The sequence below is a fragment of the Pelmatolapia mariae genome, linkage group LG23 (assembly GCF_036321145.2).
Source record: "Pelmatolapia mariae isolate MD_Pm_ZW linkage group LG23, Pm_UMD_F_2, whole genome shotgun sequence".
NCBI classification, from domain to species: Eukaryota; Metazoa; Chordata; class Actinopteri; order Cichliformes; family Cichlidae; genus Pelmatolapia; species Pelmatolapia mariae.
The window spans coordinates 11,055,571-11,070,587 of record NC_086246.1 but is presented as its reverse complement, the minus strand read 5'-3'; the positions used below and the strand labels follow the sequence as shown (position 1 = coordinate 11,070,587).

Here is a 15,017-nt window from a genome sequence, read left to right as displayed (position 1 = left end):
ATTTAGTAATTTACTTCACAGTTGTTTAGTACTTCATGGGCCTGTGCAGGTCAGACTTTGTCCCTCTCAAACAAGGGCATTCATCTCCCCGCTTTGTCCTGATCGTTTTCTGCTTTACCAGGACAGATATTTTAGCACCTTTATAACTGTGACTACATTTCTCCATGAGTATACTGTGCATATATGGTTGTATGTTGCATCCAAAAGTAAGAGAGCTGATCATAAACAAAGCAGACGGTCTTGGTATGTAGTTTGAGCTGCCATATTCGACTCTGTTCTCTACATCTGGAACCCATCCACATACACACACACACACACACACACACACACACACACACTTTTTATATGCAGTGTGTGTGTGTGTGTGTGTGTGTGTGTGTGTGTGTGTGTGTGTGTGTGTGTGTGTGTGGGAAAAAAGTTACAAATCTTGTTGCTCAGAATACTTGGTAGATGAGATGTTTATTTACACAAGCCATAAAACACACACACAAGCTTGTGTGCTCAGTGCATTCAATTTCATGTACAGTACTTAATTACAGAAAAATCCAGGTAGGTAGCATTCAGGTTTGACATTACATTTGCTGTCTGTCACACAAGCTGGTACATATCACAGGCACACTGACGCAAAGACACACATACACACGCTCATTCTCAAAAACACAAGAGAACACAATGGCATTAGCGCACACAGAAAGAACACATTACCACTGACAGGAAGCAGTAAGTCTCTGTCATAAACACTGAACATATTGAGCCTGAGCTAAGAATCAACAACAGACCAGCAGAGGCAATAAACTGCAGATTTTAACAACACAACGGGCAATTCTCACACTGATACAGTCAAAGTTGACTTTATGCTCACTGAATCTCCTGGCCTTTACTACACATTTCTGTGAACATTTTTCCACTTTGTACTCATTTGAGCACCAAACTATTTCAATTCCTAAACCCAGCCACGCCAGTGGGAGAGTTTTCCCTTTTTTTGAGAGATAATGGCAGGAGAGCAGGCAGAAGTTTGCAGTAGCTTTATTTTATTACCGGATAATCCATCCACATTTTATTAGGGTTCCTTTAAAAGAAAGATATTGTGTAATTCAACCACATATAACTTTTTATTCCATTGAAAGTCTGCAAAAAAACAAAAAAAAGTGGAGAACACTACCCACTTTTTCCAGGAAAATCAGTAGTCATCTGATTTCAGCTGCTTTGTTAAAAGTGACATCACTGTTGTGTAATAGTGGGTGGCTGATCAGTAAAGCGCGTGACCTGTGTAGGCTAACTGCAAAATGATTAATGCAGGGTACAATTTTTAAGGACCTGAAAGGAAACTTACATTGGAAACCTTTGCTTTACCAGCTGAATTTCTAAGAGGATCTTAGCTGTGAGCCCTAATTTAAAAAGATGTCTTGTATTTCAGTCAGAGCCACTATAGTCAAAAGTTATGGAAGGGGATTAGGGCTACAGGAAAAACAGAAAAAAAAACAAAAAAGTGGGGACGTCTTTTTTTTTTCTTTTTTCAAATCGCTCAGAATTCCGACTTTTTTCTCAGAACTCTGGGGGGGGGGGGAATAAAGACCTCCCCACTTTTCTACCCCCACTGCCCTTTACCTCTTCTGTAAAAAGTTTTATGCATAAATTAGAAAATGTGTGTCAACGTTAGATAGAAAGAACTTTGAGAAGCACAGAAAAACTGCTTGTGTGCATGAGGCAAGTTTATAAGTTACAGTGATTCCACACTATAAAAAAATAGTTCAAAGAAATCATTAAAAGCCCCAAACTATGAAATTCATGTCCAAGAGAACTTCTGAACACAACTGTTTATGGAAAGCTAGGACATAGCAAACACAAATAAAACAAAAATCACATCATCAGCTTAGAAGGTGGAGTTGGGTAGAGATGAGTTGCATACATAGCAACTTTAGCCAGACTAAAGCCCAATAAATGGCGTGGCGTGGTTCATATTTGCCAAACAGGTGTGTAAAAGGGTATCATCTCAAACCAGCTGATGTAGATGTAGGGCTAAAGCTAAAGTTGTGTAAATATTTATAATGAAAACTTTGAGACAGCATTTATAAATGGCCACTGCATATTCTTTGTATTGTGCATAAAGATGCATTTGCGCGTGTATTTAGTGAATTGCTGCTAATAACTGTTTGCCATTCCAGTGGCAAATTCTGAATATAATCAGCCATTTCTTTACAAATCACACAGCTGATATAATTTAATCTACAGTATCGTTTAAGGCAGAAAAGGTAAGTTTATGCTATAATAGTTAACATATAGACCTACCTGGTCTGGAAAATTAACTTGATCACATTATTTTTAATTATTTTGTCATTAATAGGACCCACTTTAAAAAGTACCCGAAATTCATAAAGTGCATCAAAAGCATTGCAATAACAGCCACATGTCATGAGATTATTGATCCACTTTTCCTTAACAGTATAAGAAGCTTAAATCAAAATACAGCTGCATCTGCACATGAAAACCTTGTTGTTAATAACATGGTAGTGTATCCTGTATACTACACACTATACATAAAAAATAAATACTGTAGCTCTCTACCTTTTTTGGTTAAAAGATAGCTTAATCTAAGACTCTGTAGGCATCCTGCCCTTTGACTTTTCTAACATGAATCTGGCAGCCTAGTTTAAAGTACGAGGTTTAGACTCTCAGGGTTGATAAGAGAAGTATCATAATACCAGTGATCAATATTTGTAACGCACTTGCAGATTGTCTATGACATCACTGCCAAACTTTGGATATTTCCTTTCCCATCAGCAGCCACTTTTTCTTTAATTCATAAAGAATGCAAGTCATGAAGGAGTCAAAAGCTCCGGAGAAGTCAGTGTGCATTTAGCTGAAATGCTAGAAGTGTATGGAAATGCCCAGTAATTGGCAAGAGACGGCCCCAAACTGATAAAGCTGCTTAGAAGTTCTTATCGGCTTGATGGCATGGACCATTACCCAAAAGAAACACTGCTGTGACCCAGCAAACCTCTGCAGCTTCGGTGCTCAGGTAGGACAGCGCACAGTCTACTTTCATGTCCAGTAAACGTAAATATCAAGTGATGGCAAAGCACTGCTGCGGTCACATATTTTTTACTGAATCAATTTGCTCCGTGTACAGCGTTGGCCGAGACAGTTCTAGTTTGGCATTTTCTTTAGCCAGCGATGATTTAAACACAGATCCCCTCTGGGCTATCAGGGTGGACCGGCAGACAGAGGTCCAGCAAAAGTGCTGAACACCAGGGGAGAGTAGTATGAAGACCCAGGGGTCAACGATGGAGTTGACGGAGATGAAGCGGAGAGCATTCAGGTCTGAGGCGTGATCATTCTCGCCATTGTAGTTGATGTACACTCGAATCTGAGGGAGGAAAGAGAAGGCAAGGAGTGAGGATAGAGAGATTATGAAGATTCCAAGGTACAATCTCGAAGCGAACATCATGAGAGAAAGCCACACCACAGCTAGCATCTTGGTTCCAAATCAAACATTAAGCCTTTAATAGTAAACCATCAGATAAAGACAGTTTGATGGAAGGAGTATGGAATCATCTTGACTGTGAACGGTGCAAAAGCCAGCCAACATCCAAAGAAGAAATTACAAGAAAGCCAATGTTGTAGAATAAAAGTGGTAAAAAAAATACTACGAATGTTCATGTTTCGTTGAATTGTTTTTGCATTATTGCTCTAGCTAGCAAAATCACATCCGCTTATACTAACCCATTTATTTATTTATCTATGCAGAATCTGTGGCTCTACTATATACTGATTATTTTGATTATTGAGGAAATACTGTTGGGACATCTAAGAAACTGGAGACTTTTTCTTTGTTTCTCTTCCAGCGAGATTAGCATGATAGTAATCAATCCAACGGCGAAAATGTTGCTGGCGAGTGGACTAGTGCGAGTGCTGTAAATTTTTAAAATCGTGGTCTCCACTTACACAAGAGGCTGAGGATAGAAGCCCAGATCTAAACTAGATTACATAATAACCAATGATAATTTGGGCTCAGTTTATCTTACAACCTGATCCCACTATGCATAGTTTTAATTGTTTCGGTTTTAGTCTGCATAACTGATTTCTCAAAAATAAATAGCACTACAATTTATCCCTAGTAATGCGCACACAAGATATTTTTACTAACTAATGTTCTACATCAGGAAGAATATTTGAATTTCTTGCAACTCCCAAATATGGGCTCTCATGCTTACAGCCATTCACTCAGTTTACAGACAAAAATAACAATAAAATCAAAGTATGCTTACATATTTCAGTTTTTTAGCTCATCCTACCAATAATTCAAGAAATCTCCACCATTTTCAAAGCACATAGATACTTCGGGCCAAAGAACTCTGGAAAGTGCGGCGTGTGAAGAACATTGAAGATATTTGCCGTTTGGATAAACAGACCAAATATTAAAAATGAAACTCCGTACTTTCTAACCTAAAAAACAAACTAAAATCACACTTTAAGACACTCTTGTGGTAGTTCATGATGTACTCTTGTGTCCCCCCGTGTTTTAGGACATAAATTTTCCTTTTTTTTTTTTTTTATGTTCCAGGATATGAAGTTCCCTCCTTTAACTTTGTTTGCATGAAAAAGATTTCTCAGGCCAATCGCATATCTACTGATATAGTTAACTACTTGGTTTGGGTTAGGTAATAATAAGCAGTTTGGTTAGCTGTACATGGTCTGGATAAAAATCCTCTCTAAAGAGTCTCAAACATATGATCTGCAGGTAGGAAACATGCTTCCAACTGAAGCACCTTTTAAACTCGACTGAGTTCAAATTCAGATCTTTTCCGTTTTTGTAAGCTCACCATATGATTTTCATCTCCCTCGGTCTACAACCTCCAACCTTGTTCAAAAGACAAACTCAAAGAAGGAAAGTCAATTTTTCTACTTCCGAAGTCTCTAACCTACACAGCCATTGCTATGATGTGCCTATTTGGCAATCTTTTATAAATAATTGATGTATTATAAAGTATTTGAGCTTTTAAATACAGCTGCTTTCATTAGCACCCCTTAGGCCAAGAATGAGCATCAAATTACACTAATTAGTTCCTCCTTTGCAGCTGGAATGTCAGTGAAATCAGCCACTGCCTTTATTGGCAGGAAGAAGCAGTAAATTCCCTCAGCACATAGCCACAAGGTTGAGAACCAGCATGTTAATACAATCCATGGAAGCTGTGACTAGTCTGCAGGTTTAGAAATGACTGCTACTCTCTCTCGGGGATCGAAGGGAACAATATACAGTTAAAAGGGTCAAATAACAAGGGACAATAACCTCCTAATATTTTACATGCTCGCTGTATTCCCTAACAGTGCTTCTCTTATTCACTTCCTGTCCTCCACCCACCCTTTTCTCTTTCTCTGACATTCTTTTTTTATTGCCATCTGCAAGTTTTTCTTTAGCGCTTTCTCTTTTGCTTTCCACTCTACATTTGTGTTGGCACCTATGAGAGCACTCAATTTATCACCTGGAAATAAGGAGTAATTTGCATGAAAAGGTGTAAGAAAAATCTGCATGTATTTCAAAAATACAAATGATGAAGGAACAATGTGAACAACCTTGGAATAAAACACAAAATGAGTCAGTGTTCTGTTCTTTAAGTGCAAACCCCAGTGCCATTTTAAACAAAGCCAGATGGGATCATTACTGATTAGTGACAGTCCTCACCATGTGTGAGAAACGAGAATGTGAGGAGACAGAAGTCAGACTTTCACCGTGAGTCCAAGTTTCTCTCACAGCACCAACAGGAAGTATATTAATAAAAGCGTTGTTGTGAGTCTTTGAGGGTACTGATCACAGAACTAATGTCATCTGTTATAGTTTCATTTCGAAGAGCAAAATGTTACACAGCCACAGTGTATGCTGAGCACAGACTGAGTCAGAGGTGATGACATTATTAATTTTGCCCTCATGTTATCGTGTTACTTATTAATGTTGGCTAGCGTTTTCAAATTTTAATGCGATCACAGATAACCACATCATCTGTCCACGATTTCATATCCGCAGAAAAATGTAATATGATCTTGCCATGTGGCTGTGTGTATTTGATATCCTGACTGTGGTCTCACATTGCAATCTGGACACCCAAGAGTATATCATTGTGTCCTTGGGAATCTCACAACCATTTTGCAAACATGAAAAACCTTAAATATTTATTCAAGCCCCACCTTCTTGAGCTACAGTCATTATTAGAGAACTGCTCAGTGATGACAGTCACAACATCAGATCTTATCAGTGAAAAGGGTAGCAGTTTTATCACTTTAAAATACACTTGGCTTGAATGCTAACGTATGACTCTACTCTAAAGGCAAACCTTCTCCATCTTCAATGTGTGCTGCACTTGATAAGTTGCACTAACATTCGGCTAGTATTAGCAGACAAACATGAAAAACTACAGGCAACTATGGCAATCTGGTAGCAACCAAAGCAATGACTAGGAAGCTTTCGGTGCAACTACTTCTTTGCAACTAACTTCACCCAAGCGACCGCCAAAAACTTCTAGAAACCATCGTCAACCAGTCAGGAAGCACATTTTTCCATAGAAACCATTGGCTGTATCACGTCCTATATGGTGGGCAACTCTTGTGCAATATGCATGTGATGTCATTTAAGAGGTAAAATACATCCTCCTATGTCCATACAATATTACAAGAAAGAGAATTGTACTTGATGCTAGATGTACTTTTAAAATACGCTCTCTGTAAGATCACTTTGTGTGCCTCTAGGCTGATATATGGTAAAAGGTTTTCTACATCTTCCTGTGGGTTAATGTGACCATTCTGTAGAAATATGAGGACAGGAGAGGACAGGAGACATGACTGTGACAGCCACAAGTAAGTGATTTATAAATACGTATGTTATTCATTAAAAGAATAATATGTCTGAAACTAATGTTATGAAGACTTCAGCGAGCGGTGGTAAAAAGTCTGATGACTCAGCTGCTTAAAATTGTTGCCGCATAATAGCTGAACATGACTGACATTTTTCTATTAAAAAAAAAAAATAGAATAAGTTTGCATCTAAATGAAGCCATCAAGTCACCATAATCATACAAACTAATCAGCTTTGCATGGTAAAATTAGCAGTTTTGTCAATGTAGTCTGGTGGAGTTCAAGAGTTTGACTTCTTGTTAAGAAGCGCCATCTGAAACCAGGAAAAGCACTGAAAATGTTCAACATATAACATACATTTAAACTGATATCAACACATGTAAGTTTACTTTCTTGCTAGAAGGCAATACTGCATCGTTGGTGGTGTTAAAGACTACTATGGGTAACACGTAATTAAAGTGGATTATCCCCAACTAAGTGAAAACAATATGATAAAAATCTTAAAATGGTTCTATGGACTGAAAAAAGGCAACCCAGTTCTAGAGATATACATCATCAAATACATATTTTATTTTATCTCTCTCCAGTAAAAATAAAACCTCAAAAATTTGACTCTTCATTTATTTGGAAGTGAGCAAACTTACAAATTTAGCAGGGGACCAAATAATTATTTCCCCCACTGCGTTCTACTGTAGCCCAAGTAGATTTCCTTCCTCCCTCATGTACCAAAAGTCATGCATTTCACTGAGTTGCCTGTTGAGGCAGTGAAGAAACCTGATCTCAGTGTCTTGTACCTGCCTACAGAATTCTACATCTAGCTGCAGTTGTCTGATAGTTGATTCTCATTAACACAATTAGAAGCTGTCAAAATGTTCATTTTTACAGCTTCCTGTGATGATTATGCTCCTCATTAGTGTTAAAGACATTTTTTAAAAGTCCTGTGCATGAATAGCTTATGTTACAAAAGCAGTACAAATTTTAAGTGAGTGGATGTGCGACAATTTGAGGGATTTACATAACGATCAAACAATAACTGTTAAATGAATAATACTCCTTGAGGAACACTCTCTGAAGGGCTCTGCTTGTAAGAACACGGTTCATAAAGTGGCTTCCGCCTTGACGTCGTCTGCTTTTTATATTGTGGCTAATATTAAGTTAAGTATAATGCACAACTTGGCAGACACTGCAGAGCTGAAGGTTATGACTCTGTATTTCAGGTCAGAGCTGAGAAGCAACAGCACACGGGATGGCACTTTAGCACATAACCGATGTCTGCAACAAAGTGCATGGCATCATATTATGCTGGGAAAGCTACTCGTTTAGCATTTAAAGAACAAAGTGACGCTTAGGAAATCAAATTTTTCTCATATGTCTACTTTGTAAACATGCTAAGCTAGTCAGAAATATCATATAACAAAGTCTAACAACATCGAGGTTTTGTTTTTGGTGTTTTACTACCATCCCTTGAGCAATCATCACAGATGTTGTTGCATTTGTGATGTTGTTACAAGTGAAACTTCTAATTGCACTTGGAAAGACAGATACCCCTGATCTTCTCATTACAGCCTGAATCCAAATTGCTTTCTGATGACATTACAGATAAAATCTTAAAGGTTGCTTCCAGTTACCAAGCATACTGCAAGTGAAGCCTGCTGTTTGGAATGATAACTTGACCTTAAAACATAACTTCTATTTGACGGGGGGGTCGGGTGGGGTTGGATTGTAGTCTTGGACATTTCATTATCTACTCACTGTTTAAATAAAACTTGAGTATAATAATAATGACAATGCGTTAGTCCCCGTAGGGAAATTACTCCTCTGCATTTAACCCATTCACCCAGTGAAGCAGTGGGAAGCCACCAGTGTAGGGACGGTAACTTGCTCAGGGGTACCTCAGGGTAGCTGTTCAGTGGATTCAAACCCCCAAACTTCCGATCATGGGGCAACCACTTTACCTACTGAGCTATCCCTAAATATGTGAATCAATATGTGATGGAAGAAATCATTAGGAACAATATAGCTTGGAATCATAGATAACTTTATAAATATCTTTGATTTATTTATTTTTATTTTTCATTTAATAATTTCGTAATTCAAAGTTGTGGCAGTGCAGAAGCCTGGCCAAGCTGTAATAAACCCTTTCACATAGGAAGTGGCATGTGCTGTGCTGCGCTCTGAAACCCAGTCTTTTCTATGGCTTGTGCCATGCAGTTTCCTGCTGTGTTGAGCAAAGCATAGCATAAGTTTGCTGGGCAGGGAGCACTTGTGGAGGCGCAGCTCAACACAAATTTCTGGCTGATCATTCAACATAGCTGTTAGTGCAGCGCATGCTGCTTCCCATATAAAGGGCAAAGAGGTAATACACCCTGAAAAACTCAGTCTATTTTATTCATACATCTATCCATGCATCTATCCATTCATTCTCTTCCGCTTATCCTTATCAGGGATAACTTTTCAGTCACAATTTCTCTGCTGTAGCTGCTTAGTGGCAAAGTGCCTAAAGATACCATTTAAATTGTCTGATATGTAGACAAAACACTGGTTTATCCCTTGAGTTAGGTAGTTTTGTATGCTTGAATGATTCATAGGCCAGTGTTAAGTGGCTTAACAAAAAAAAAAAAATCAAAAACAAAACAAGGCAAAAAAAAAAGTTAAAAAAGAAAAGATGTGAATATTTTAGCAAGCCCCTGTACACAAACTGAAGTGCATCATCTGATAAGATAGCAGTTTTTCAGCAACCAGGCTAAAAAAACCAAAACAAAAAACAGTTTTATCTTTCAATCAGTACTCGAGATCAGATAAGCTGAAAAGAGATGCATTTACATGAGTTGCATATCAGTCAAACCGCTAAGCCAGTACTTCGCTTTCCTTTTGTAAATACCTAAACATTGTCTCTAATTTTGTATAAGTGGAACAGGGTTTGTGTTTTAAGAGGTCTGAAATAGTGGTAGTGTAGTATTAAGGTAGTGTGACACAGTGTGAACCTAATAACAAGTACTCTAACCAAAATATCACTATCACCAAACTGTATAAAGGATATAAAGTGTCCAAAAAGACTAGCCTGTAAGCCTGCATGACCAACAATGTAGCACAAAAACTGCAGTGACCTAATCAGGCCGGTCACAAATAGTAGACAAGAGATGTTAAACATGTGGTCTGGCGGGCAGAACCAGACAGCTAGGAGTCAATTCAGTGAAGGGTCTTGCAATTGTGAAAATTGTAGGCAGTGAAGAAGAAAAAAAAAAGTATTTATTTATTTATTTTGTCTACGGAAGGAGGCGTTAACCCTTCCTATTGGTCCCCACTCCCTGCTGTGATTAAGCAGGAGGAGGGACATATTTAGGGATGTGGAGAAAAGGACCCCAGAGCCCATCTGACCCCACCGCAGAGAAAAAACTACACCCACCCTAACATTCAGTCAACTCCCAGACTACATAAGACAATAAACAACAAGGTTAAGTCCACCCTCCACCTCTGGTAGATTCACCCACCTGCAGAGTGGTCTCCTCAAAAGAAGAGACAAAAAACTCTGAATTGGCCATGAATGGCTCCTACGGATTCAGTTCAGCCCAAACAAACTGATGAACAAAGGTCATTTGCAGAACAAGACTCCATTGTCACTTACCACTAGTGGTAGTGTACAGATGATAAAGATAACGGTCATGACGACCATCATGATCAGATGCTCCACCTCCTCTGACATGGACAGAAGCTTGCGCTCACTGTTGGATCTCATTGTGGACATCACTGAGCCATTTCTCCTCCGGCGCTGGTACATCCTATACAGCTGGTACACCACAAAGGCGTTACACACTACAATGGCCACCACAAGCACCAGCATAATAGTGGCATACAGAATGGCATAGGCTTTGTTCCGTGGTTTCACTGCATTCATGTCAATGAAGCACCATGTGCCCGGGCAGTATTGTACATATTTCCCAAATCCAGCAAAAGGAAGGAGACAGAATATTATGCACAACAAAAACACCAGCAATATTGTGATGTATGCACACTTCTTGGTGACATGCCGGCTGTACAGGTAGGGGTACCCGATGGCAAAGCATCTTTCTAGTGCTGTAGTTAAGAGGAGCAACATGGTAGCCAGGCTGAAGAAGGTCATACTGGCACCAAAGTACGAACACAAGCTGCAAGTTTTAGGCCTCATACCAACCAGGGTTAAGTTGCGCGAGTATGAAAGCTGCACTAACGGGGTGGTAAAACAGGTTCCAGTCAAGTCCGTAACCACCAATGATGTGATGAAGATGTGGAACAAGCTGCGCTGCCACGTGCCTCCACTCCTTACGTTCCTGCGTCGCCGTATTTCCAAGACCACCAGGGCAGCTACATTTCCAAAGATGCCTAAAGCAAACATGGAGGCGCTGATCAGGCGGTTCACAGGAGGGTTAATGTGGTGCTTGAAGTGGCATGTATCGTTGTCTACATCCATCCTTGAGCAGTTGCTTTCACCCATCCTGTTAAACCAAAAAGAGGAAAAGAGATCTGTGAGACTTAGTCTTGACAACAATTTTTTTTTTCACTATTATTAGCTTGATCAAAATGATTGGTGAAAAATGTCTTGACAAAATACAACTCAACTGATAAAAGTACTTTTACCAGAGTTCCAAATAACACTAGCAAAATTTTATATGGGAATTATTATCACACTATCAGTATGTATTATTTACTTTTAGAAAAATGGAAAAAACTAGACTCCGCAATGCCTTTCTTTCACTGTACCACCGTGGCCCTCATCAGGATACAAAAGTACAAAGAACCAACCATGTTTAGTATGAGCCAATGCCACTGTGACAGTATATACAGTCCGGTCCAATAAAATAAAATATAATAAATTACCACCTGGACTTATATATTTTATGATATTCAAGGAAACTGCTGAAACTGCTAAGAAGTATGAACGTTGCAACAAATTATTAAGACCTAGAAAGATGGTGCTCAACCATAAGCTTTGAGTAACAAATTCAGTTAGATTAAAATAACTAAATAAAGAAACATTGTTGTATGTAACATGTTACAAAGTTACAAAGTAACGTGATTACAAAGTAACGTGATTACAGTCAAGCGTTACTTTGTAATCATATTAGAGTTTTCTGTAATGCAGTAAAGTAAATTACTGCATTATAAGGCTAACACAACTTCCGCTATTTGCAAGTGCCTGCACAGACAGCATGCAAACACAAATCTAGCCAAGAACCCAGAGTGATGATAAAGCCGAGTCCATGTTGACTCCAGCACAGTAACCAGGCCCCGAATTTCCACAGTGATGGGCCATCAGCCTGCAGCCTCCATTTCTACCTGTTCGTGTTTCTAAAATAGAATTACTGTGGCGATTCTACTTTAATGTTTAGGCTGGTTTTCATCTTTGTTTGGCTTTGTGTTTATAAGTAAAATGTAATTATGTTTTACAGAGTAATGAGAAAGTAATATGCCAAGCAGTCAAATTACTTTCTCCGGCATCTAATTTCATTCCATAGTGCATTCTTTTAAGTCGAGTAAAGAGGAATGTGTAATGCAAGTGTAATACATTGCAAGAAAAGCACTTTCATACACATATTATGTAAAGAACTCAAGAGATTGGGTCTGCAGAGCTATGTAGCCCTAAAAAGACCACTTATCAGTGAAGCTAACCAGAAGAAAGGCTTCAATTTGATAGGGAGTGTAAATATTCGTCTCTACACCAGTAGAAAAAAGTCACAAGTCTAATGAGCCCAGTTTTACCCTGTTCCAGGGTAATCGGAACATCAGGGTAAGAAATGAGGCATATCATGAGCCCATCATACATAGTGCTTATTTTACAAACCTGTGGAGGCAGTGTTATGACCTGAGGTTACTTAATGCGCCCAGAAAAAAAAATAAATAAAAAATAGGTCAGATGATTACCTAAATATGGTTAATGATTTTTCCATGAATTCATTTCTTTCTTCCCTGATTGTGCGGCTATTCCCGAAAGCTACATACTATCCTTTTAAATTGTGAAAGAGTAGTTTGGGGGACACAAGACATCATTTTCACATACTGTGGCCACCACTGACTCCAGACCTTCACACCACTCAGAATCTTTGGGATGTCCATGTGTGTCCATGTGACATCATAAAAGCTAGAGTCAGGTCAATGATATAATAGAGTGTATGATGTTATTTGCCTGGACAGTGTACACATGACAAATAAAATGAAAGAGCATGATAGATTCCCCTCCAGAGAAAAACAAACATGCTGCATAACTCAACTACGCCCAGTCACAGTCATCTTTCATGTTTGCAGTTGCTCATGTGTTTTGTGGGTGAAACTGAACTGCTGGCAGTTGAAGACAAACTCAAGTCTATGCAAAGGAAAAACTAGAGGCCTACAAATCTCTTATCCAGGACTTTTAATACAAAGATTTGTTGATTTATGTGTGTAATGTAAATGATAAAATACTGGCTTTAATAATGGAGCAATTTCTTAAAATATACTGAACTAACAGAAGTAATGCATGCAGCTCCAGCAGGTGCCTCAAACTCTGTGTCACAGTTATGGCTTAATAAGACAAGAAAAAAGAAATCATGTTTTCCTGTACTAAACCACTCGACAACTGCATTAAAACTGTTGGTTTTAATGTTCATTTTGACATGATGAGGGAACATGAACCTCTATAGCTAATTTGCTTGTCAACACACGAGCTTCACTGCAAAGCAAATTGAATTCTGACTCAGCTTTAGGGAATGCTCTACGAGCGCTAAGTTCCAGCAGTTTCAAAATGACTTTCATTTGTTTAACTTCCGCTCACTGGTCCAAGAAAATCCAGTGTTGGCTGCCAAGAATGTTTACTGGTGTCATTTAAATTCACACCATTTTGACTGAAGCCAATAACGCTGATAACACATGGTGCACACTTGATGTTTGTAGGACTTTGTCTGACCTTACTGACCGCACACATGCTGTGCACAAAGGAAGATTTTCTTTCCCCCCCCATTTCTCCTTTTTAACATTTGCAAAAATTCCACTAGTATATCTTTTGGAATTGTGAAACCCAAAGTTGTTCCTCTTTTTCTTCAGCAGTTAAGAGATATCAGCTGACAGGCAGAAAATCAGAAAGTGTATCTCAAGGTTTCACACAGTTACTTTTACAACAGCTGTGCTGATTTTTCAAAGTCTACACCTGCATACTAATATTGCACATTTGCGTCGTTTGCATGACTTTCTGTGGGTGTGAATGCCTTCACTTGCACTGGACGTGTAACAGGCTCACTTGCTGTGACTGATTACGCCTGCTGTTACTTTGGGCTTCAGATGCTCCTGAACTGTTTAAACAGCTACAAAAACAACGTCGGGAGTCTGAAAGATGTGTCCAGGTTTTGGTTCTTGGATGAAGTTCTTTGCAGATTTTTCATGAAGTCAGTTTTTGACGGCTATTTTAAAACGTTGCGAAAATTCTGGAAAACTGTGACTTTATTAATTAACACGCTTTAATGAAAACAAACACGCCGGCTTCCGTTTAATTTAATATCGATGACTTCTTGTAAACAAGACACGGCGGTCTGCTGTCTGGTTTCAAAGTAGATATTTAATTGGTAAAAATGATGTTTGAAGCATGTGACGAAGGCTTTCAGTTACATCATTCACACTCAAGAAAACAACGCGACTGTCCCTAACAGAAGCAACACACATCCAAAAAATTTAAGTTCTCACCTGCTTTTTGACTTTCCTTCACTAGTGTAGAAGTTTGTCGTTTATCAATGTCCCAGTCGAGTCACAATGCAGGCAAAACACAAGAAAATACCCACCGTATATTCCCGTTTCTTTCACTTACGGCGCCGCTCTGGATTCAAGGCAAGTTGGTGCGAGGGCGAGGCGCGCGCTGCTGTGAGAGTCAGGCATGAGTGGACCCGGGTAAAGGGAATCGTGCGGTGACGTCACACCCAAAAGGTCCACCCACCCAGTGAATGCGTGCCCGTGCAAGCCTTACCTTCAAAATACTGTTAAATAGCGCTCACTGTGAGTTCAGCTGCAGAACAGTCTTTGTTCAGTTTGTCTGTCAAACTGCAGTCACGTGACGGGGATGATACTTCCCTGTTTAAACAAATATAAAATGTAGTTTCACTTTGGTAAGAATGACAACCGATCACTCCTAAGTTAAAGAAAGTACCACAGAAGCGAATTATCTACATTGTTTG

General features: G+C 39.0%; 1 protein-coding gene across 2 annotated transcripts; it reads right to left on the bottom strand.

The window, feature by feature from the left end:
• Positions 1–448: 448 nt before the first annotated feature.
• Positions 449–14,686, bottom strand: ptger2a (prostaglandin E receptor 2a (subtype EP2)). 2 transcript variants are annotated; one of them, XM_063466768.1, is made up of 4 exons: positions 14,533–14,686; positions 11,018–11,318; positions 10,472–10,633; positions 449–3,367 (listed from the first exon to the last, which is right to left on the bottom strand). In XM_063466768.1, exons 2-4 carry the CDS (start codon positions 11,315–11,317, stop codon positions 3,092–3,094), a joined length of 738 nt encoding a protein of 245 aa, XP_063322838.1. In that variant the 5' UTR covers position 11,318; positions 14,533–14,686; the 3' UTR covers positions 449–3,091. The 2 variants fall into 2 exon arrangements, with proteins under 2 accessions (XP_063322838.1, XP_063322837.1); XM_063466767.1 differs by having other exon boundaries at positions 10,472–11,318.
• Positions 14,687–15,017: the final 331 nt, after the last annotated feature.

Bases quoted from the DNA above. Each gene is read 5' to 3' on its own strand.
- ptger2a (XM_063466767.1), bottom strand. From the start codon at position 11,317: ATGGGTGAAAGCAACTGCTCAAGGATGGATGTAGACAACGATACATGC. The intron at 3,368-10,471 runs GTAAGTGACAAT...TTCCTCCCTCAG, and splicing joins TCTGTACACTACCACTAGTG to ATTCGAGTGTACATCAACTA.